Source organism: Nelusetta ayraudi, unplaced genomic scaffold (assembly GCF_046127955.1).
Source record: "Nelusetta ayraudi isolate G7.1 ecotype Tasmania unplaced genomic scaffold, CSIRO-AGI_Nayr_v1 ptg000048l, whole genome shotgun sequence".
In the NCBI taxonomy this organism is placed as follows: Eukaryota; Metazoa; Chordata; class Actinopteri; order Tetraodontiformes; family Monacanthidae; genus Nelusetta; species Nelusetta ayraudi.
In genome coordinates this window covers 5,657,501-5,681,647 of record NW_027466098.1, presented here as the reverse complement: position 1 = coordinate 5,681,647, position 24,147 = coordinate 5,657,501, and the positions used below count along the sequence as shown (strand labels likewise).

Sequence of the window (24,147 nt, the reverse complement as noted above, 5' to 3'; positions counted from 1 at the left end):
TCCACTTCAGAGGCTTTTTAAAAAAGTTCTGGACGTACTACAGGTTTTTGTGCGTTTGGACCTTTTATACATGAGGCCCCAGGCGTCTTCTATGCTGAGAGCACGTGGGGGCTCTGCTTTTGTGGACGCAAAAGTGGCTTTCAGGGTGGAGGAGCTCGGGTAAGAGAGGAGAGCTTCATGTGCTTGATGTTTTGATCGAAAAAGTGACTGTATTTCGACCGCGTTGGAATCAAACCAGTCTTAGTGATGCTTTCTTGTGTGACCAAGTGCTTCTGAGGCTGCAGTGTAAATTGTGTGACGCAGAGTTAGCCAGTCATTGCAATCTTCAGGGATTGTGTGGAGGTTCCTTGTGTGACAGTTGACAGTCCTGTCACTATGCCTCCAATTGATCACGCGCCCCGGCTACATGGCCAAGGTGATATCGCTTTGGATGAATGGTTACTGTGGGAGCCTGGTGTACGAAGTCTGGCCGAGCCCTCTGCGTCCTGCCACATTCCGGTATTATTGGCAGGATCCATTTAGCACTAGGGGTGGGTCCATGTATTCCTAACATGTGGCAGCCTGTGCGGAGCACGAGGACGTGCTTGTGAAAAGAGGGGTAGAGATGTGACAGTTGACGGTCCTGTCACTATGCCTCCAATTGATCTTGCGCCCTGGCCACTTGGCCTTTGGACAAATGGTTAGTACGCATGACTATTAACCGGGAGTCGGAGGTTCGAAGCCCGCCCGAGCCCACTGCGCCTTGCCACACTTGCAAGTAGCTGCCTGAGGTTGGCTTAGGTAGTGAGACTGTTCAGAGATGCACAGTTAAGTCTTCTGGTATGGACTGTTTTTAGACAACAGGATTGAATGTTCATGTGGAGCTTGGATCTGACCATGACATGGTCGGTCTAACACTCGGCTCCACGCATGACTCGGGTGGTAAGAACATCCTCTCTGCTGTCTTGACGGACAATTACATAGTCCAGGAAGTGCCAGTGTTTTGAGCAAGGATGTTGCCAGGTTGTTTTGAGCCTGTTCCTCATCTGGAAGATGGTATTTGTGATGACCAGGTGTTGTCCTGCACAGAGGGAGAAGAGGCGCAGTCCATTGCTGTTCATTTTCCCCACTCCATGCTAGCCAATGACCCTTTTCCATACCAGATGTTCTGTGCCCACTCTAGCTTTGAAATATACCATGAGTATGAGCCTGTTTGTTTTCGGAGTGTTCTGTATAGTGTCTAGCATCCAGTAAAAGTCCTCTTTGATGTTGTTGTTGGCGTCAAGAGTTGGTGCATAAGCAATGATAAGGGTGGTGGATTGACCTTTTACGAGGGGAATACGGCAAGTCATCAGTCTTTCGTTGATGCCAATGGGGGATTCTGGAGTGTTCTGCTGTAGTCGGGTTTTCATGGCAAAGCCGACTCCATGGATGGCCCCTTTCAAGAAGAAAGTGTATCCCACACCTAGCTCTGTCAGGGAATCCTCCCCATGTAGTCTAGTCTCGCCGAGGACTGCAATATTGATGTTGTACACAAGCGCTGTCACATACCAGCTCAGTGGTCTAGTGGTAGAGTGTCCGCCCTGAGACTGGTAGGTTGTGGGTTCGATCCCTGGCCGAGTCATACCAAAGACTGTAAAAATGGTACCCATTGCCTCCCTGCTTGGCACTCAGTGTTCAGGGTTGGAATTGGGGGCTTAGATCACCCAATCATTCCCGGGTGCAGCACTGCAGCTGCCCACTGCTCCCTCAGGGGATGGGTCGAATGCGGAGGACAAATTTCACATCCTTCGGCATGTGACAATCACTGGGACTTTAATATGGTGGGCCTGTTGGGTATGTTGTCCAGCAGTGTTCAGACATTGCATGATGCTGTAGATAGATGTTTATTTCTTTGATGCTTTGTTTTTTGACGTTTGGATGCTCTGACGATAGCGGCATACCATCCAGATACCATCCAGACTTCTGTGGTGATTTGGACATCACCACAGAACTTGATTGACAGGGGAATGGGAATGGAATGGGGTTGGGAGGTGGAGCAAGGAGCTCGCGCAAAGGAAGGGATTAAGATTAAGGTTGACCTCCAGCCGCATGGGGAAACTATGACGACCTTCACCTGGCTGAAATTGCAAGAGACTGCCGGTGGTCCGGTCTTTTGGACCTCGCCTATGCCTGTCCCCAGGTGCAGATTTGACTTCATGATTTAGTCCTCTAGCCACTGTACCTATCAGGGTTCACCCACATGGCAGTGGGGCAGTGGCGAGATGGTGGGGCCTACTGCTGCCCAGCGATCCCCTCTCTTTCAGCCTGGAATCGCAGGACTCCAGTTACTGTTTGTTGCCGTGCGGAGGCAAGGTGAGTGGTCTTGGTGAAGGAGTGGCTACTGATCTCGGAAGACTTACTCAGACTTACTCGGCTTCCTTTACCCCAAGGGGTGGGTTGATCAGCGGCAGGTGCTGAGGGAGAGAAGTCACACACATCTCTACATGTAACGGCTCTCTAGCTGCATGATGCACTATACACATCACTTTCACCCTGCAGACGGGCCCGCTAACACACTCTTTCGATAGGAGGGGGTAAACATCCTTTAAAAATCCCCAAAAATGTGTCTGAGATAAAAAGTGGAGCAGCGGTTACATTTGCCTTCTTGTTTCTTGTGGTAAGTTTTGATGACCCCTGATGCTCACATACATAATTTGTAATTTTTCAAGCGCCATCAAACTTGAATCTAAAGTAGTCAAGTTGTTGTTTTATTCTAAAATAAAAACAAAACAAGCTATTTAAAAAAAAAAAAATTCACAAAACATATCTAAGTATGTTCTATTAATATGAGAGTGATCTAGTTAATTGGCTGTCCTTTGTTATGTTTGCACCCTTGATTTTAATCCATTACATCTACAGCTAGAGCATATTTACTTTCCCTCTGGCATTTATTTTGATGGAGCGGTCAAGTAAAACTTCAAATACAAATATTGTATATATTCACTAATTTGCGGACATAATCCATATTCCCACCCGCAATTCATACTCCTACTCATCTCACAAAAAGGCCAGCTGAGGTTTTATCATGTTATGAAGCAGATAGTAATTGCAATGATGTGGGTTAGTGGGTCACTGGAAATGCTGCATGGGTTAGGCAAATTTACAGCACCCCAGCCTGTCCTATCGAAAGTACAAGGTCTCGCAACTAAACCAGACTGCAGCATTGTGAAGGCACTATGATATCAAAGGTGGGAGCTGTCACACTGTAATGCATGATGTGTAATATCAATGTTTTGCAGTCTTCACCTCTTTGGAGCAATTATGGAAGATATCAAACATCAGAAGCATTGCGGTGAACCACTTTTGCACATAACCCAATCCACCCGTTTCATTGCTTGAAAGATAACGCGGATGATGTCACTGAAAATATTCCAGATGCCTGAACTTGAAAAGTCGATAGTCACACATAGATCCAAACATCACACGTTTTAAACAAAAGGCATTTCAAACCAATTGGAAAAAACTGTGCAATTATCTTGAGGTTTTGCTGCAGGTCCAGTCTTCTCAGCTTCAAGTTCTCTCAGATGCTAAAAGAGAAATATAAGAGGAAGAGACATGGTTTGTTATTATTATTTTTTTATTTTGTTTTTCCCTTTAAGACCTTTAAAATAACTCCGATCTTAATTAATCTTAGAATGAAACCAAAGAAGTACACAATAAAGTAAAATTGATTAGTACAACAGCATCATAGTTGATACCATCATCTTTGGTTTCTATTCAGATATTAACCAATGCATCTGGCCTAAAGCCAACCTACTCAAACTTTATATATCTGGTAATATCAGAGACAGTTCTCTGGTAATATCTACACCAAGATGTATAAAGGAAAAGCTACACACACGCAAACAAAGAATCTTTTCCGTATCCTCCTCTATTGAGCGGATGTGCAACCTACTGTTGATTAGCGCTAACAGGACAACACAAATATTGCATATATATATGTATGTATACATATATATATATATATATATATATATATATATATATATATATATATATATATATATATATATATATATATATATATATGTATACATACATATATATATATATATATATATATATATATATATATATATATATATATATACATGTATATATATATATATACATATATATATATATATATTTATGTATATGCAACACATTTTAATTCTTTATACAGGTCCAGGTGTCTGTCTTGGAGGTGCTTTGATAAATTTGAGGTGTTCACTACTTTTGGATCTTTGGATTTGAGAAGTCAAATCAAAAGAACCTCCAAACAGCACTTCTGCTGTTTCTACTTATTTAAACTGGTTGCGAATGTTCTGCAATGCCATCTGAAGGCAGTTTACATACGTCGGGGGTCTGAAACTCTATTTACCTGGGGGCCGCTGGAGGCAGAGACTGGGTGAGGCTGGGCCGCATAGGGTATTCCACAAGAAAAGCTTAGTTAAAAATAAATAAATAAAAATAATAATAATAAATAAACAAAATAGTAGACATGTTTTAAGATTTGCAGCCTGTTTGGCTCTCTGATCTCCCAGATATTTTGCATACTCCTCATGAAATGACATTTCAAATTGTATTCCTTGTGCACCACAACTTTCTCTGTGTAAATAAGACACATCGGGGTGCCCCTGTGCTCAACAAAGAAATATTGCATCTCCCACTTTCTCTGGAATTGTCTTTGCTCATCACCAACCTTTCTCTTCACTGCAGGCTTTGAAAAAGACGTTTGGGGCTGTGGAATTTATTGGCGGAGAACGTCATTTCATCAACGTGCATCATTTTCGCTTCTTTTTCCAGTAACAGCAACACGGTGGTCGGTGGATAATAGCCCAGTAGCAGTTTCCTTTGCTTTTGCATCTGATGTTAATGTCTTTCATGATGAAATGAACCTCATGGCATTTGTAGATGGTAGAAAGTACCGGGATAGCGAGCGCAAAAAGGCGACTGCTCCCAGAGTGTTGTCCGGCGTGTTGTTGCAGGAAAAAGAAGTGAAAATGACACCATGCTGTTGTTGTTGTTGTTGTTGTTGTGAATGTAAAATAGGATGAAAAAAAAGGAAACAAATGACATATATAGAAATCTATGTAGTATTCATCATGTGAGGCAATGCAAATAAATAAAAAAATATATAATTATATATATATATAGTTCCTTACTTTTATTTTATCTCACCGCGTACGCATCATTTTGATTTATCTTGTCAGAGAGAGACATATTTACGTATAATGTCTCGCTGGGCAGCAACTTTTTTGTGAACGAAACGCGCAGGGACGAACATCCGCGTTTGCCTAATACAGTAGAAACGAGGCAGCCAGCCAGGCACGGAAGAAAACTCTACATGGCAACGCTGCTGTAACTTTCACTCATTGAGAAATGTTTCTCTGCTTGCATCAAGCCCTGTCGATGTCCCGCCCTGAGAGCCATATACCCCACTGTGATTGGTAGGTTTGTTAAGCTCCGCACACAACACTGTGAAGTGCCATTCTTATAATACTCGCGGGCCACACTAATATTAAACTTTCATATTAAGGTGCGGGCCACAAAATATCGTCTCGCGGGCCGCGAGTTTGAGACCCCTGACATACGTAGAATTACAAGCGACGATGATTAAAAAAAAAAGAATACAGCCAGCAGTGTTTGTGTGAGCAAGTCTCTGTCTCTACGAAGTCTGTGTGTGTGTGTGTGTGTGTGTGTGTGTGTGTGTGTGTGTGTGTGTGTGTGTGTGTTGGCCTTGGCACATGTCTCAACCAAGGAGGCAGGTATAGAAAAGTCATACTGAAATGTTTTTATTTTTTGATATCAAAAGAAAGGCCATCTCTGCCCAAAAATCTGCCCAGAGGATGAGAAATTCCCAGACCAAATTTTTCATCATCATTCTTTAAATGGACATCAAAACCAAACAACCCAAACTTCAACTCCCTGGAGCTGGCTGGCAAGTTATAAGTGGGGGACCGCAGCATAGTGAAGAGTATCAGCAAAGGAACCAGCAGGTAGGGAGCATAGATGGAGAGCAGCAGCAAGCGCTCCTGCAGTGTCTGGGGACCAGGTCGCGGCCACACTGGGAACTCATAGAACATTATGTGGCTCAGGATGGGCACCAGCGTGATGGCCTCGTGGACAGAATACACAATGGCAGGCGTCCGAATCCACTTACAGCCACCTGTGAGACAACATGGTCAGTCAAAAGGCTGAAAGAGATTTGTATTTTCTGACCTAGGGCCAGTTACAATAGTTGCTGTTGCTCAGTCTTACAGGAATGGAGGAGGGAAGAACGGATTTTGTTCACTCAATCAACACACAATGAACATTTTTGTATGGGTGCTGGTTAGGCAGAACATACATCAGAATAATGTCTTTTATTAGATGCAGTGACACACAAGCAAATTAATGCAGTGCAACTAATAAGATATTTATCTGCTGCACAGCTTGTGGTATTTTATCCCCCAGAATTTAAAATTGTGTCCTGATTTTCCGATTAATTCACATCTGAATAAAAACGTTTCACTAAAGTGGTCAGACTAAGTTCCCAACATGCATTGGAGTGCTATCATTCAGCAACAGTAGGAAAAAGTTCAAAGTTCATAATTATTCTATTACTTCCTCCATCAGGTGCCAACTGGAACCGTCACCCACTGATTGACTTACTCTCACTGTTTTTGCGATTTATTTATTTTTTAAATAATGATATTGTTGCATTCTCCTAAAAAAGACACACCTGTTTTAATCACCCAAGCACCTTATGTACGAAGTGCAAATAAACTCTACGTGTTAGTGTATTTTTTTCCCAGTGTAATGACTGCAGACATCCAGCAGAGCTCAGGTTCGCACTGACTTTCGCAGCGCTCACTCAGTCCGACGAGCCATATTTTTCTCCCAGACTTCAGTTCAGTTTCAGTTTCAGTTTCTTTAATTGGGTTGCAGCACATAGGACCCACAAAGGTAAAAACATGAAATGGCACAATATAACAAACATACGTCACACATACATATAATAAAATAGTAATACAAATATAAATATCATGAACTGTAAGAGAGATAAAAAGTATTTTTTTTAAAGAAAAAACAACGTCTACCATAAACTAAGCTACTGATACTGATTAAAACTGTTAGAAAATATATATATAGTACTCCAAAATGTGCATTAAGTCAAATAAAGTGCAGTCCCACACAGTGCAATGGCCAAACCAGACATCAAACGGTAGACAGCACCTCTCTCTGCTACTGTGAGGCATTCAGTGCTCGGATGAAAGGAGGCACAAAGGAGAATTTGTGTCTGTTTTTGTGACTTACTAAAGTTCCCAAAGTTAATTTCAACCGACAGCAGAGCGTAAAGCAGTGTTGGAGGTGGAAGCCAACTGACCTTTGAGGAAAGCATAAGCAGCAATGGGGAAGAAAGGCAACTGGAGCAGGGCCCCGCAGAAAACAAAGGTTTTGAACCACTCGGGAGACTCCGTCACCATGGGGTCCTTGAAGTCGGCCGAGTACCACTCCAGGACATCTCTCAGCTGCCGCAAGGAAAACTGTCACCACAAAAACCCACGCGCACACGGCAACTTGACGTGGAACTCGAGTCCACTTCTCTAAACACTGGCACTCACCGTCTGCGGGTACACGTGTGCAGGAAGCAGCGCCTGTAAGTCGATAAATAGTGTGATCGGAATGCGAGATAAGAAGTAGAGGAAAAAAAGGATTTCTAATACTCGGATAGACATGGTTGCTCAATCGAGAAGACCGCAGCAGCAGACAGTTGGGAGTAGGTTACGTTCACCCTGTAGGCTTAGTACGATCCTGGGTTCGAAGATCAATCCTATGACTGTCCTATGGCTGGCAGAGGGTGAGGGCGGCGTTCCCAATGTATTCACGAGGCGTGCACACCAGAGTCCAGAGTCCTAGTAACTTTATTGCTCTGCGTCTTCACGTAACACACTGGTTGACTGGTTGTCACTTTGATCACTTTAGCCAGTGGCCCCTCTGTACCAGTTTGTTTGCCATCTTTGATGACTGCACCCTTGCTGCCTCACTCAGCCTTTTCTCCCTTTTTGCCTGTGCTTTCACTTTCTTTTCTGCAGGTGTAACTGGTCATTTTGGTATTATGACAGACAAGGTGGTCATGGTTGAGGCTGTCCCGTTCTTGGCTTTCATTGTGGACTTAATAACTGCAAGGCTCTCAAAAGTTTCCACAAAGTTTCCATCTACACATTTCCATACATTTATGCATGTGCATACATGCATGGAGGTCAAAAATATTCTTTGATTTGTGGTAATAAATAATTTAGTATCTTTTGGATCCACATAGCCTCCAGGCGTTGTGGCTTAGTTGGTCAAAGTGACTATCAACCAGGAGTCTGAGGTTTGAAGCCCACCTGAGCCCACTGCGCCTTGCCACACTTGCATATAGCTGCCTGAGGTTGGCTGAGGTGGGGGGGGTTAAGTCTTCTGGTACGGGCTGTTTTTAGACAACGGGGTCGAATGTTCATGTGGAGCTTGGATCTGACCATGACATGGTTGATCCAACACTCAGCTCCACGCATGACTTGGGTGGCAAGAACAGCCTGTCTGCTCTCTTGACGGACAATTGCATAGTCCAGGAGCTGCCAGTGTTTTGAGCGAGGATGTTGCCAGGTTGTTTTGAGCCTGTTCCTCATCTGGAAGATGGTGTTTGTGATGACGAGGTGTTGTCCTGCACAGAGGGAGAGGAGGCGCAGTCCATTGCTGTTCATTTTCCCCACTCCATGCCGGCAAATGACCCTTTTCCATACCAGATGCTCTGTGCCCACTCTAGCTTTGAAATATACCATGAGTATGAGCCTGTTTGTTTTCGGAGTGTTCTGTATAGTGTCTAGCATCCAGTAAAAGTCCTCTTTGATGTTGTTGTTGGTCAAGAGTTGGTGCATAAGCATTGATAAGGGTGGTGGATTGAGCTTTTACGAGGGGAATACGGCAAGTCATCAGTCTTTTGTTGATGCCAATTGGGGATTCTGGAGTGTTCTGCTGTAGTCGGGTTTTCATGGCAAAGCCGACTCCATGGATGACCCCTTTCCAGAAGAAAATCCCACACCAAGCTCTGTCAGGGAGTCCTCCCCATGTAGTCTGGTCTTGGTGAGGCCTGCAATATCGATGCTGTACTTTGCAAGCTCCAGGGCCACAAGCGCCAGAAACCCAATCTTCCACTCCTTGGAGCTGGTTGGCAAGTTCTCACTGTTGCTGCTGACGTGTTCCCTTTGTTGTAAGTTGTAAGTGGGGGACAGCAGCATAGTGAAGAGTATCAGCAAAGGAACCAGCAGGTAGGGAGCATAGATGGAGAGCAGCAGCAAGCACTCCTGCAGTGTCTGGGGACCAGCTTGCGGCCACACTGGGAACTCATAGAACATGATGTGGCTCAGGATGGGCACCAGCGTGGTGGCCTCGTGGACAGAATACACAATGGCAGGCGTCTGAATCCACTTACAGCCACCTGTGAGGCAACATGGTCAGTCAAAAGGCTTAACATTAACAACAACAACAACAACAACAACAACAACAACAACAAAAAGGTTGCTCCATTTTGCTCCATATGCATTTTCTGAATTTGGTGTGCAAGAGGTAGGGGAGACCTTTGCTTGGCATAAAAGAGAGGAAAGAACTTGGCTGGTCCAGATGATGATTTGCCTCCCTCTGGCAGGGCCAGAAGGAGGTCTGGCTGGTCCAGAGGGGGAGGTCTGGCTGGTCCAGAGGGGGAGGTCTGGCTGGTCCAGAGGAGGAGGTCTGGCTGGTCCAGACAGAGGAGGTCTGGCTGGTCCAGAGGGAAGAGGTCTGGCTGGTCCAGAGGGAGGAGGTCTGGCAGGGCCAGAGGAGGAGGTCTGGCAGGGCCAGAGGAGGAGGTCTGGCTGGTCCAGAGGGAGGAGGCAGGGCCAGAGGAGGAGGTCTGGCAGGGCCAGAGGAGGAGGTCTGGCTGGTCCAGAGGAGGAGGTCTGGCTGGTCCAGAGGAGGAGGTCTGGCTGGTCCAGACAGAGGAGGTCTGGCTGGTCCAGAGGGAAGAGGTCTGGCTGGTCCAGAGGGAGGAGGTCTGGCAGGGCCAGAGGAGGAGGTCTGGCTGGTCCAGAGGGAAGAGGTCTGGCTAGTCCAGAGGGGGAGGTCTGGCTGGTCCAGAGGGAGGAGGTCTGGCTGGTCCAGAGGCAAGAGGTCTGGCTGGTCCAGAGGGAGGAGGGCTGGCAGGGCCAGAGGAGGAGGTCTGGTTGGTCCAGAGGGAAGAGGTCTGGCTAGTCCAGAGGAGGAGGTCTGGCTGGTCCAGAGGGAGGAGGTCTGGTTGGTCCAGAGGAGGAGGCAGGGCCAGAAGGAGGTCTGGCTGTCCAGATGGAGGAGGTCTGGCTAGTCTAGAGGAAGGAGGAGGTCTGGTAGGGCCATGGGAGGAGGCTGGTCCAGAGGTAGGAGGTCTGGCTGGTCCAGAGGAGGGAGGGGGTCTGACTGGACCAGAGGAGGTGGTGGCTGGCCTTTTGGTTTTCTTAGCCTGTTGTACCAGTTTGTTTGCTATCTTTGATGATCTCCTTTTTTGCCTGTTCTTTCGCTTACTTTTTCTGCAGGTGTAACTGGTAATTTTGGCATGATGACAGACATGCTAATATTCTGTTGGTCCTGCTGGTCACATGCAGGGGCTTTAAACCTTGGGTCGTAGAATTCCAAAATGAAGGCGTGTATATGAATCACATTTCTCTTTTTATTTTGTCTCTTTTGACTATGGTAGTTTTAGGTGTGCTAAAATTATTATATGTGCCTAACAACTAATCTTGATACTCTCATTATTTGACTATTTGTTGCATTGAGATACCGGAAGTTATTGAAAAATAGAGATTTGCTTTCTCTGCGGAGGTTAAAGAGAAATAGAACACCTGAATTACATGACAGATGATTTATTTACGCAATTAAAAATTATATAAATAAAATGAAAAAAAAAAATACAGTGAAATCATAAACACATCTTATTTACTAGCCAATTACAGCAATGGTAGATTTACATCATAATTTTTCTGCTTATTTATTTTGGCTTTTAAAATTGGCTTTTTTAAATTGGCTTTCAAATTGCATTCATATTTTCCATCAAAGCACTGGCTGCCTGGAGACATTCAGTTCCATGATATTCCGACTCATCTTTGACCAAAACCTGTGGACTCTGAACATCCACGTAGTCCTAAAAAAAAGAAAAAATATGTCACAATAATGGAAACAAAATTTTTATTTTTCAAAAATACATGAACTGTTTGGTAAATTTGTGGAAAGGCTTGGCCTTCTTTTTTTCTCACCGCGTCATTTTCAATGATGGTCTCCAGCTCGCCAACAATGTTCATGAATACGGGTCTCAGGGAATATGGTTCCTGCCAGCACTCATGCATAATATGAAGCCTGTTGGATAAGACAGTTGAGATTTGTCAAGCAAAAAATGATGATGAATAACATGACAAGATTAACAATGCAGCTCAAACTGGTTATTGAGGGAGTTGGCTTTGTGTTATTTGGTTTAAGCATTAGAACTTGTGAGAACTTTAAAGGTCTACGAAAAGCAGCAACCACCTATCTATCCACCAATCCATCTATAGAACAACAGTTGCACAGAAAAACAAAAATGATTTTACATCGGTTGATGCACCGCAGATAACAGGGCGTTTTCATTTATTTTTATCGTTTCCTCACATTTCTGGTCTGCATCCTTCAGGGTTTGTGTTCTTATGCCCAATACAGATGTGATACACCACAGCCTCTGAGGTCTCCAGATTTGGATATGGCAGTGTGCCTGAAAGTGGAATCATTTTAACATAAAATTAAACAACTGTACCAGACATGATAGGTAATACTGTTGATACAAATAGCTTTTTTTTTCTTTTTTTCTCATTTCAAAGAAACCTCCATACAGTATATGTAGCCTTTTGAGAACTGAAGCCACCAACTCACCGAATGTCTGCATCTCCCACAGCACAATACCAAATGCCCAAACATCTCCTTTAAAGCTGTAAAAGTTGTTCTTGAAGTACTCTGGTGGGTACCAGCGCAGTGGGACTCGCTGTTTGGCAAAAGCATGAAATGTGATATTACACGAGGACAACAAAACTGAAAAGACTTATGAAGTTAAATTGTTGAACTCAAAACTCTGTTTGACATTGTAAAACCTTTTGCTGGCCAAGAAATCTATGAAGATGATTGTTAAATGATCCATTGCCCTCGTGGTGGAAACAATTTGAAGTTTATGGGCTTTTTGAAAACTGCCTAAGAGAGAGACTTTTGAGAAGTGCTGCTTCCTGTTGCAGATGATGTTGTTTTCCCCCCAACAAGCTGTGGTCAGAGCAGAAAGAGTGACAGCCCTTCTAAAGCACTCAGTTCAGCTGCACACTAGATGCAGTAAATGAGATGTCTCATTTACTGTAATGAGGGAAGTGCAAAGTTTACATCTACACATTTCCATACATTTATGCATGTGCATAGATGCATGGGGGCCAAAAATGTTCTTTGATTTGTGGTAATCAATCGTGAAGTATTTTTCAGATCCTCACAGCCTCCAGGCGCTGTGGCTTAGTTGGTTAAAGTGCCTGTCTAGTAAACAGGAGATCCTGGGTTCAAATCCCAGCAGTGCCTTTTTCAACATGACGGCAGTATTGACTGTTTAGCCTAAACTTAACTTGTGTAATGGCGACGTCAGGATGTGTTGCACCGTGACAATGGTCCTTGGTTAAACAGTTGAGATGCAGATAATATTCATAGGGGTTCCAATCCACAGGGCTGATCTAGCAAGACTCTTGCCAAAAGCAAGTCACCTTTACATTGTCTTCCATTAAACAAGTAAAGACTGTGCTGTTGGTTTGTCTGCATGTTGACAAAGGCACTGCTGGGATTCGAACCCAGGATCTCCTGTTTACTAGACAGGCGCTTTCACCAACTAAGCCACAGCGCCTGGATAAAAGAGATTTCGGATAAGCAGTTGATGGTGAGGTATAAACAAGAGATCCTGGGTTCAAATCAGTTCAAATTTAGTGAGATTGTGACATTTTATTTTAAACTAAACCTAATCTAACGTTATAGTGGAAAGACAACGTTATGGTTGTTCCTATCAAAAGTAGATGTATTCCATACAGGGATAGAGGCCTCAATGGTTCAAAGTCAGGATGTCGGGCACCTGTTGCCAACAGCACCTTGAAACAAGGTCCCTCTTATGGACTGCTTCTCTTCTTTTGGTTGTACTAAAAAGATATGAATGCACTGATGCTTTGTTGTAGTAGGAGACAGGTGCTTTGGACAAAAATAAACTAAATTTTCCTTTTCTCAGGATAGTTAATGTAGGCTGAGTTTAGGCTAAAAAGCTGTGATGCACCTACGTTTCTCTAAAAATACACTGCTGGGATCTGAACCCAGGATCTCCTGTTTACAGGCCAGACATTTTGACCAACTAAGCTACAACACCTAGTGTTGACTCTGCGGGCACCGAACTGTTCTTATTCAATTTTCATGTCCAATCAGGTATGTAATTCCTCTTGTCAAAAGCAGATGATACTGAACCCCTTCATTTCAAAGTGCTGTGGCTTACTTGGTCAAAGTGCCTGTCGAGTAAACAAGAGATTCTGGGTTCAAATCCCAGCAGTGCCTTTTTCAATATGAAAGCTGGCCTTGACTTTGGACAAACATACATCATATCAATTTCCCTTTAATTGGGATAGTTGATATAGGTTGAGGTTAAAGCCAGGCAAACTATGGCCCGGGGGGAGGCATATGCGGCCTGTTCAGCTGTTTAATCCAGCACCCCGAATTTGAAGGAATTATATCAATAGTAAGTAAGTCATAAAATTGCTGTATTTCATTCATTTTTCAGAGCCATTTCATTTGCCCTCTGGCAAATTTTAGAACCTGTTGTGGCTCACCAGTCAAAAGGTTTGCCCACCCTTGGGGTTAAGCTAAAGAGCTGTGATGCACTGAAGTTTCTCTAAAAAGGTTCTGCTGGCATTTCAACCCAGGATCTCCTGTTTACAAGACACAGGGCCGGCTCGTGACATAGGCAGTATAGGCTAAGGCTAAGGGCGCCGTCCATCCAGGGGGCGCCACTACACCTTACTTTCCATCGGGAAATATCTAAATATTCGATATATTCAGCAAGTGTTATAAACTAAAATGTGTTGACATTTTTGTTGATATCTGGTTAGCGCATGTTTTCTTAGCTTGTAAGAGTTGATCAAAATGCTATTCCTATTCTACCTTACATACCTTACATACTACCCTACCCTTATATATATATATATATGTGTATATATAAATATATATATATACATTGTCAATACTGTTTTTTTTAGTAACTTATTGTGTGCAGTGCCTTACTTACAGTATATTGTATTTATAAGTTATTCATTTGTCATTTGTTTACACTTTTCATGTTGTGGGTATTAAAATCTTACACTTTTTGTAAGCTATTTATGTTGTATTTCATGTTCTTTTTTTTTGTATTTCTTTCTAATTTGTCCAAAACCTTTTGATTGGGCTATTGCTTTCTGTTAATAAAACAATGTTCAAGATTCAGTTGCTTTTGAGTATGCACACCAGCAGTGTCATTTACTGCAACGCAAGGGAGGCGCCACCTAAAATCTTGCCTCGGGTGCCGCATTGGTTAGGGCCGGGCCTGACAAGACAGATGCTTTGACCAACTAAGCGACAGCACCTGGAGGCAAAGAGGTGTATAACTGAAACACAGGTAAAGGGTCCCACCGTTTAGACAAAGACCTTCCTGTTCACTAAAGATCTACATAAGGAAAACTAAAAAATACATTAGCAAGATGAAGGGATAGAGTAGACAAGGGTTCAAGGTCAGGATGTTTTGCTTCCTAGACATCTGTTACAGTGGCAGCTCGATACAGCCCCTCTTGTTGACTGCTTTTTTTCCTTTGGGTTTGTGGTGTCTGAAGCTTTGGTCCTACTCCTACAGGCCTCTTGCCTGATAAGACAAACAGACGTCTGGTTAGCGCAGTTTCTGTATAAGGCTACTTCCCCAGGATGGTTTCATGTCAACTCCCTAGGAAGATTGTTTAGACAACGCACATTCCAACTCTGCTCTGTAACTTTCCCATCCCTCCGTCTCCTGTTTCACATCTATCTCTTTGTCCTCCTTATAAGGAAATCTGCATAATGATGAGACCTGTGTGTATAAGAAGGTGATGTTCGAACTGTTCTGATGAGGTTGAGAGATTGTGAGAGTTTGTGCACATCTGGACACACGACCTCCTCAGGCGCCTGTTTGATACATGACTTCTTTGTAATAAACCTGCTTTATGCAATCAAGTCGGTGTCAACGAGGATTCCTTCAACATCCACACTCCACTGCTGCAGCCTGACGAATCCACCGCAGGTTGTTCTCAACAGATGTGAATGAATTGATGGTTTGTTGGAGTGCCATACAATTCCTGCGAGCAAATTTTGTCTTTCCTGAGGATAGGATTACGGTGGGTTTAGCACCTACTGTTAATTGTCCTGTGGCCCAACTGTTTTCAGTCAGAGTCCAGCACGGTTCAAACAAGGTTTTTTTTCTGTTTTCTTTTTTTTGTTTTGTTTTTTTACTTTGTCAAATTTAGTTCTACCAAGAGGGGAGTGCTGGTTGCGACAACACGGACATCAACATCATCACTATGGTCCTCATACTGCCAAGTGAGCCGCCTAACAACATGAGCCGTTGAATTGAGACCAACGCTAGAATGATGGCAACAGCCAAAATTTTGCAGCAATATTCTTGATTTTTTTTAATAAAAATTTGCTGAAGATCTTTTTGGAAGTGCTTACTCTCCAGGTGCTGTGTCTTAGTTGGGAAAAGTGCCTGTCTAGATAAACAGGAGATCCTGGGTTCAAATCCCAGCAGTGTATTTTTAGAGAAACGTAGGTGCATCACAGCTTTTTAGCCTAAACTCAGCCTACATTAACTATCCTGAGAAAAGGAAAATTGAGTTTATTTTTGTCCAAAGCATCTGTCTCCTACTACAACAAAGCATCAGTGCACCACCACTCTAAACTGAGGCTCTGTTTGCCCAAAGTCACTGTCTAGTGCTCCAATAAACCTTCAGTGTATTGCACTTAGAGTTAGCTTTCATATTGAAAAAAGGCACTGCTGGGATTTGGACCCAGGACCTTCTGTTTACAAGACGGGTGCTTTGACAAACTAAGCCACATCACCTTGGAACAAAGGGGTTTTTCAAAAGATGCTCATTCAATTTCAGTCACTTCTCAGTAAGAAGGTCCATTCCACATTCGTTCTGCTGGTAGGGGTCTGGGAACCAGAACACCCCACTTTGAACCCTTGTGGATTTGCACCCCCCTTACCTTATACCTGATCGTCAACTGCTTATCCGAAACCTCTTTGAGCCAGGCGCTGTGGCTTAGTTGGTGAAAGCGCCTGTCTAGTAAACAGGAGATCCTGGGTTCAAATCCCAGCAGTGCCTTTTTCACCAAGGAACGGTCTTCCTCAAATGGGACTGTTGAGATTTCAGTAAGCCGTCAGTCAAAGGTTTGTCTGCAAACTGAAGAGGGCAATCCCAGGATTTAAACCCAGAATCTCATATATATACAGCAAAGTGACTTTTACCACTGTTGCATCGAAACCATAGCCAGAATGTCAGCAGTAACATCCAAAACTTTGCAGCAATACTAATTCAGAACACTGAAGTGAAAAATGTCTTCCATGGCCAGGACCATTTGTAGCGGTGCGGGAGAGAGCATGTGCGTGTGTATGTGTGCGTGACGTCTCACCCGTGGGTTTTTCCATCGGTAGCTGCGGCGGCTCGCCATGCTTGTCATGTCCCGGGCCAGTCCGAACTCACCCAACTTCACCTCCCAGGGAAACTTGTTGACCATGATGTTCCTCAGAGCCAAGTCACAGTGCACAATCTGCCGGGGAAAAAAAAAAAAAAAAAATGCTTTTATTGTCTTTATTACTTTTCGTTGAAATAATTCCATCTCTGAGCGTTACCATTTTGGAATGTAGATGCTGCACAGCCAAGGCAATGTGGTAGGAGGCGATGGTGAGGAGGCTCTGCAGCTCGGGGTCTGAAATCAGGTGAGCCCTCTGGGTCTGCAGGAAGGTCCTCAGGGTGCCACAGCTGACGTATTCCATGATGAGAATGTAAGGCTCTGCAGAGTGTGAGGGTGAACAGGGTTGATTATTAATCATGGAGCGATGGAGCTATGGTTCAGGCAGACGACTCAAGTGACCAATCAGCTGATGGGTGGCTATCCTCAGCTGATTGGTCAGGCTATTTAAACCCTCCCAAGTTCCCCAACTCACTGCCGCACTGCCAGTGCCTATGTGTTTTTGTTTTGTTTCTTTGCAACCCCACCATCTACCCAGCAACTACCAGTAGGCTCTGTTTTCATATGTATTACATAGATGTATTTATTATATTATTTTCGCAGGTTTTGCTTCATTGCTTCTATTCTAGCATCCATAATGCGAAATAAAGATATTGTTTTCAATCCGGATGCCTAGACGTGACTGAACTGTAGTGAGGAAGAAAGGCCCGAGGGCAGTTTTATCCATGCGCGTCACTCTGAGTGTGTGAAGGCGCCTCACCCTCAGCAGTGTTCCAGTCCAGTAGCTGCAGGATGTTTTTGTGATGCGACAGTTTTCTCATGATCGAAATCTCCGTTTCCACATATTTGGGCCGGACACCTCAGGGACCAACAGAAGGAGAACGATGAACTCAAAGCTCTTCCACCGGACAGAAAAAAATGCAGCTGTCCGTGTAGATAGAAGACATGTACAGTAGAAGTAATTGGGGAAAACAAATCAAAACAAAACCTATCCCAATGGAGCAAGTTCGCATGATTAATCATTCAATAATATAGAGTTCTCCAAAGATTAAAAAAAAAAAAAAAAAAAAAAAAAAAAAAGCTTTGCAGGTCAATTACAGGTTTTAAAAGCAGGCAGAAAGTACTAAAATAGATTTGAATAGAATAGAATATATCTTTCTTGTCAGAGACGAGACTTAAAGGTTGTACAAAATTGGTCCTTCATGAGTCGAATCCTACACGAATGGAATCTGAGCACATTCTCGCTGACCTGATGGAATTAGCAGAAAAGGACAGCTACTGTGGGCGACAGTCGTTGAGTTTTGACACAAAACAATACATATTCATTTCCCAAATTGTATTTCTCAGGTGCTGCTTCACAACTCAACTCAGAACACAAGAAAAAAATGAAGACAGTGAGGCAGCTTTTCCTCCAAAAGCAATAAGTGTTTGGTTACGCTGTTGAGTAAAAACCTGAAGCCTTCAGAACATTCAGGATTCTGTGTGTGCAGTTCTCTGTCTAGACCATGGGTGTCCAAACTGCGGCCCGCGGGCCAACTGCGGCCCGCAGTCCATTTTTAATTGGCCCGCAAGAAATTTTATAAATGGAATAGAATATGGCCCGCACTTCAACTTTTGCCCGAGTGTGTTGCACTTCTTCGTTTTAACACCAGGGGGAGCTGCTCCCACTGAGTGCAATGCAGTTCCCACTTTAGGTGAGTAAAAAATATATTCCACAGTACCCGTGTGTGTGTGTTAATAAGCATGCATGTGCAGGTACCCACGCGACAGATATCAATAATGCGCATCAATTCTGTCACTACCCTGCTTTTGCGCACCACTTTCTGAGATGCGTTTTTCTTGTTAACACACAGAGTGCACACCGCTGTGCACAGCGTACACACTGCACACGCAAAGTCAGCTGATCTCATCTGATGCAGATTTCCTCCTTGATCGAGTGACATTTGTCAGGATTTTTGACCCGAGTGGCGTCGGATCAGCACCGCAGCTGGATGGCCCGGTTTACACACCCAGCGCAGCTGACACTCAGCAGAATAATGCAGCACTCCAGTTATTAAGTCCAGTCCAGTCTGTTAATGTTGACAACCGTTTCAAACGAACGTTAACAGCTGTGTTGCTAAGCCTAATAACTGAAATAACAAGCTTGAAATGTACCCGTCCCATTTTCCCCTTCATTGTTTTTTCTCTGTACTGTAAATCTTCTGTCTAAGAAGAACTCTGAGGCTGCTGTTCTGAGAATGAGCTACCAAAGCTTTTTCTGAATAAGTCAATAAAGATCCATTTATTTCTAACTTTAATACACTAAAGTTAAGGCTAAATACCTAATTTCTAGTAAGTGGCCCAGCCCCTCCTATATTTTTATGTATGTGGCCCTCAGTGAAAAAACTTTGGACACCCCTGGTCTAGACTGACTGGGATCAGAGGTTAAGAGTAACAGACAGTGTGGATGCATGTATTTTTTTCCATTCACAGACTCATGGTCTAGATAAAAGCTAGTTGTGGTTTAGATTTAAAACATTTTTTAGTTAACACAGCTACCACCGGAAATATGTCCTATTCCGAAGTTCTTTGTTCTTCTACTATTCACAATGAGCAGAGTGAACAGGTCACGTCCCAGCAGTTGCCTGGGTATCCACAAAGACGATCTTCTAGCTGACCTTCTCTGCTTTGACTAAATCTGTTCTCGCCTACAGCAAAGACTGTACTTTGTCGTGGAGGCCGAGGGTGTTTTGGTGTCTGGGGAGTGCTGTAAGGTACAGGATGGTTTACAGAGTGAGTTGTCGGACCCGAATGACTATTGAAGCCAAGAGAGCCCTGAGGACGCTGGGAGTGAGTTAGAACTCCTGGTGCTTTGTTTTTTTTTTTTTGTACTTCAGCTGCTCTCTTATTAGGGTATTATCAAGATAATGTTTTATATATATATATATATATATATATATATATATATATATATATATATATATATATATATATATATATATATATATATATATATATATATATGTATATATATACATATATATACATATATATACATATATATACATATATATATATATATATACATATATATATATATATATATATATATATATATATATATATATATATATATATACATATATATATACGGCAGCACCTGTGCTGTTACTTTTGAGTCCATGACCTTTTTTCTGGGTTTTTCCCACCCGCGAGGTGAGCTAAGGATATGCGACACTCATGAAAGCAGCTGTGAGGCTCCGACAAGCCAAACCTCTTCACTAATTAACGAGCCAACGATACTGCGCATTGAAACACAATTCCAGAAAATGTCAATCATATTAAACAATACCATGTTTATGAAAATAATATTGGGTAGATTGTGGTAAATATATTTAAAATAATGAATATCTATATCTATATCTATATCTATATATATATTTATATAAAATAAAATAAAATACCTAAAACATATTTAGGGTGTTTTTTTTTTACTCTCTTTTTGTTTCTCCCAAGACGTTATTCCTCTCCTACAGCATCCGTTGCAATCAAGTGCAAATTGTCAATGATGCAAATTGTCAATGATGCGTCATTTGGCGACTTGTAGCGACTTTCAGGACTGCCAATAGCGACTTTCCTTACTGAGGAGTTGGCAACACTGATGCAGACTGCAGAGTGCTCAAAGAACATGAACAAAGTAAAACAAAGAAAACAACTGGAAGTTGCTGTTATTTTTACGATACTATCACCATTCGCTTAAGGATATTAAAATATTTATGTTTACAGAGGAAATGCTGGGCATTTATTTTGCAGGACACACAATTCAATTTAATTATTTCAATACATTTTATTACACATGATAGATAGTGGGCTAGCGTTTTTATTTTTGTGGAATAAATTTGGGTCGCGTCTTCGCAATAAGGGGAAAAAAATTGTGGGTCCTGAGCCTCCGCCAGTTGAGAAGCACTGGTCTATCACACCGCAGTCTACCTACCTTCCTTGCTGATCTTGCAGGTGAACATGCTGTGGCCCCTGCACGTCCCCCTGCTCATCCTGGCCTGGTAGAAGATGCCTTCCTTCCCGGCTTTGATCAGCTGCAGCAGGTTCAGGTCTGACTTGGTGAAACGAGGGGCCTTGGGAGAGAGACGGTGGAACGGGGGGGGGGGGGGGGGGGTGAAACAAATGCCGCGTGAAGGCAGTGCATGTGGAAGTTCCTGTATGACAGAGTCAGTAGGTCATCAGCACCTGCTGCAGGCCTTTCCACAGTCTCCTGGAGGAGGCCCGCTGCGTGCTGCCGCTCCGCACGGGGGGGGGAGGGGCGGCTCCCCCGCCGTCCCCCCCCTCGTCCACCACCACCACTGGGAGAGGTATCGCGGGAGCTTCCAGCGGGGGGGCAGGCATCTGCAAGGAATACTTGTTCAGCATGCTGCGAGGGGTTCGGAGCAAGGAGCGATACCTGGGACAGGAAGTAAAGTCGTTGAATTCAATGTGGAAAAAAATCAAACTAATTGAAAAAGTGCACAGAGTAGTTTAAAGTTCAAATAGAGACACGGGGTAAATGTTGATAGTTGCATCATTTTGTATTAATGTGCCTGTAAAGTTGACAGCATTGAAAATGAGCGGAACCTCAAAAGTAAGAGAGTGAAACACAAAAAGAACATTAGTGCAACAAGGAGGAGGTAAAACACAAGGAAAGAGAATGTATGAAAATGTGAAGAATAATAACAACATACAAATTAAATAATATGCACTGGTATATATTAGAAAAGTTATAATAAATTCAATCAGCCTCTATTCATTATACTGTATATCAAAACCAACAGCCCAAGAGGAACAATGTTATTTTCATACCAAAAATCATTAATGGTGCCCTAGCAGTCATTGCGTCTCAGCACTCATGAATACAAACGGTCAGAACTTTGCAGATGTTACGCATCCACTTGATTGATCATTATGACACTTCGGGGGCAAGGTTCAAACATTAAAGTGACGCTCACAAACTACTGACATCCCTGATGTTGTTGATCGAAAGCCTTGAACGCGTCGCCTCTTCAAGCAAACCACATACTTCATGTGCAACTTCAGTAAGCCTCAGGAAGCCTGCTGTTATTCTTAGTTTATCCCCCCCCCCCCCCCCCGGTGTGTCTTACCTTCTGAAATACACCATCCACAGCAGCGCGAACACCAGGCTGGTGAAGGACAGGACTGCAATGATGACGTATTGCAGAACTGACGGAGCACCAGAAAAGCACCAGACAGGTCAGGTCCAAAGCGATGCAAGCAGAGCAAAAGCGAAGGGCAACGTCGTATTTTCCAGGGCCTCACCTGGACAGGAGGTCTCGTTGTCCATCGTGTCACATCTGTGTGATGTTGAACTGAGGCGAACTGGATGGTTGCTGATCACGAGGCAAAAATTCAATTCAACAGGATTAACCTTAAACGGCGGGTCGATTCCACGACCTGGGATCCTCTCTCCCCTCGACGCTTCGCTTCGCACGGCAGCGCCAGTCGCAGTTTAACTGCGAGTCGCTCCGAGGCGAGGGAGCGTGTTGAGGTGGAAGCCTCCCGCTGTCAGCAAGCAGGGGCTTCGTCTCGACCACAACACAGGCAGAGGAAATGAACAGAAGCTGTTTTTTTTTTGTTTTTTTTTTGTTTTTTTTGCTCCTGCACAAAACCTGAGTGACGGCAGTGGACCAAGTACATGAGCACCTAGCTGGGGGGCGGGGGGGGGGGGGGGGGGGGGGGTGCTTGCAGACTTTTTCCTACAATATTCACATTCTGTACTTTGGTAAGAGTACAGATACTTGTTTAAAATATACTCTGATAAAAGTAAAAACACTGATTCAACTCCTCTACTCAAGTAAAAGTAGTACTGTTTCGGAAATGTTTATCCATCCATTTTCAATACGCACTTCTTCCTGAACTCAGTGTTGCGAGGGCACCCGAAATGTACTTGAGTAAAAAGTAAAAATGATAAATAAATAAATAAATAAATAAATAAATATAATAAAACATTTCTTTTTTGCAATTAATGAAACAATCGCAGCGGGTGGAAAACTGATGGCTGGATGACAAATTCCTGAAAACATGTTAAAAAAGCACCAACACTAAAAAATAATCAGGCCTAAACTTCACCTTTTGATGGAAAAGGTGCTAATTACTACTTTACCATCGTAAATGGATGGATTCTGCCTGACTCACTCTAATGAGGTCCCGATCTAACATAAATAATGAATGAAGACGCAGAAGCAGAAACAGGATGTGCTGCATGCTAATCAAGTAATAATTACTGTTTCTCTAAATGTCCTACAGCACTCCGATGGGGTTTGAACCGTTTACTTAATAAGGAAACTGTAAGTAAGTAAAGGTGTGACTTCCAAGACATGAGACTCGTCGCTTCAGTGGGTGAATTCAGCAGAAATGTCCGTCCGAGTACAGGAGCGGTTAAGTAGCACGAGCCCTTGCACACGGCCCAGGTTTCACGGAAATGTTCTGCTTGTGGTCGTCGGTTTCTACTGCAGACAGGCCGCGCAGCAGCGAGGGTTGTCGCATGTCAAGAGAGGAGGATGACGGATGAAACTATTTTTAAACTGCAGCGCTGTGACTGCAGAAGCATGCTGACGGTGAACAGGAAGTGGATTTTTTTTTTTTGGGTTCAAGTTTGGATCAGTCGCATGTTGCAGCAAAACCTGCAGTGAGTCCTCGGAGCGACTGGTGCTGCTGGATTCCTGGGTTCATTCGGCTGTGTGAGAACTGAAGTACTTTCTTAAACTTACAAAAACCAAAACAAATGGAAGTTGCTTTAGTTTTGGAGAGTGGAAGGAAGGTCCTGAAAATAAAGTGCCATACAAATGAGAAATTCCATCTCATCCTGCATTGGACACACATTATGGCTTTTCTCCATTTGTCTTGAGAGATGATGGACATCAATTTTATATTTTATAAATCCGAGACGCACCCTCTGGTTGAGGATGCTAATTTTGTTTTAGCATGCTAATAACATTAAAGACTGTAGGTTATTCTGTTAATCTACAGCAATGGCCTCTTGTCTTAATCTGTGTTTGGGCTACTTATATGGGAACTTTTTCTTAAATAAAACTTGGATCAGTTGTCTGTCCATCTTCTGCCATGCATACAGTTTGAAAGAGGTTCCAGGCGAAGTGTAAAAGCTAAAGAATAAAAACAAAACAAAAACAAAGCTCACACCGGTGATGATGAATGGATGAAGCTCAGCAGGAATTTAGAGATTTCCCCACTAAATATTTGCATCCAACCAAATTTTTTTTTCAATATAATCATCTCAATCATCTTGTAATAATGGGTAGAATGAAGGGCCATGGTTGACGACTCGCGCAAAAA

The 24,147-nt window shown here is 43.3% G+C and overlaps 2 protein-coding genes and 3 non-coding genes across 5 annotated transcripts; 2 read left to right on the top strand and 3 right to left on the bottom strand.

Moving 5' to 3' along the window:
* Positions 1-5,798: 5,798 nt before the first annotated feature.
* On the bottom strand, positions 5,799-7,827 carry LOC142895007 (sigma intracellular receptor 2-like). Its single transcript, XM_076035733.1, has 3 exons — positions 7,611-7,827; positions 7,373-7,517; positions 5,799-6,172 (listed from the first exon to the last, which is right to left on the bottom strand). The coding sequence occupies exons 1-3, from the start codon at positions 7,722-7,724 to the stop codon at positions 5,799-5,801; spliced, it is 633 nt and encodes a 210-aa protein (XP_075891848.1). The 5' UTR covers positions 7,725-7,827.
* A 3,060-nt stretch (positions 7,828-10,887) lies between these two features.
* LOC142895136 (tyrosine kinase receptor Cad96Ca) lies at positions 10,888-22,374 on the bottom strand. Its single transcript, XM_076035931.1, has 11 exons — positions 22,114-22,374; positions 21,939-22,017; positions 21,034-21,244; positions 20,783-20,921; positions 17,570-17,668; positions 16,970-17,130; positions 16,750-16,887; positions 11,935-12,043; positions 11,677-11,776; positions 11,289-11,388; positions 10,888-11,176 (listed from the first exon to the last, which is right to left on the bottom strand). Exons 1-11 carry the CDS (start codon positions 22,136-22,138, stop codon positions 11,063-11,065), a joined length of 1,275 nt encoding a protein of 424 aa, XP_075892046.1. The 5' UTR covers positions 22,139-22,374; the 3' UTR covers positions 10,888-11,062.
* On the top strand, positions 12,539-12,612 carry trnat-agu (transfer RNA threonine (anticodon AGU)). The gene has a single exon. It is a non-coding gene; the product is annotated as a tRNA-Thr (tRNA).
* On the bottom strand, positions 12,855-12,928 carry trnat-agu (transfer RNA threonine (anticodon AGU)). Its single transcript has one exon. It is a non-coding gene; the product is annotated as a tRNA-Thr (tRNA).
* trnat-agu (transfer RNA threonine (anticodon AGU)) lies at positions 16,369-16,442 on the top strand. Its single transcript has one exon. It is a non-coding gene; the product is annotated as a tRNA-Thr (tRNA).
* Positions 22,375-24,147: the final 1,773 nt, after the last annotated feature.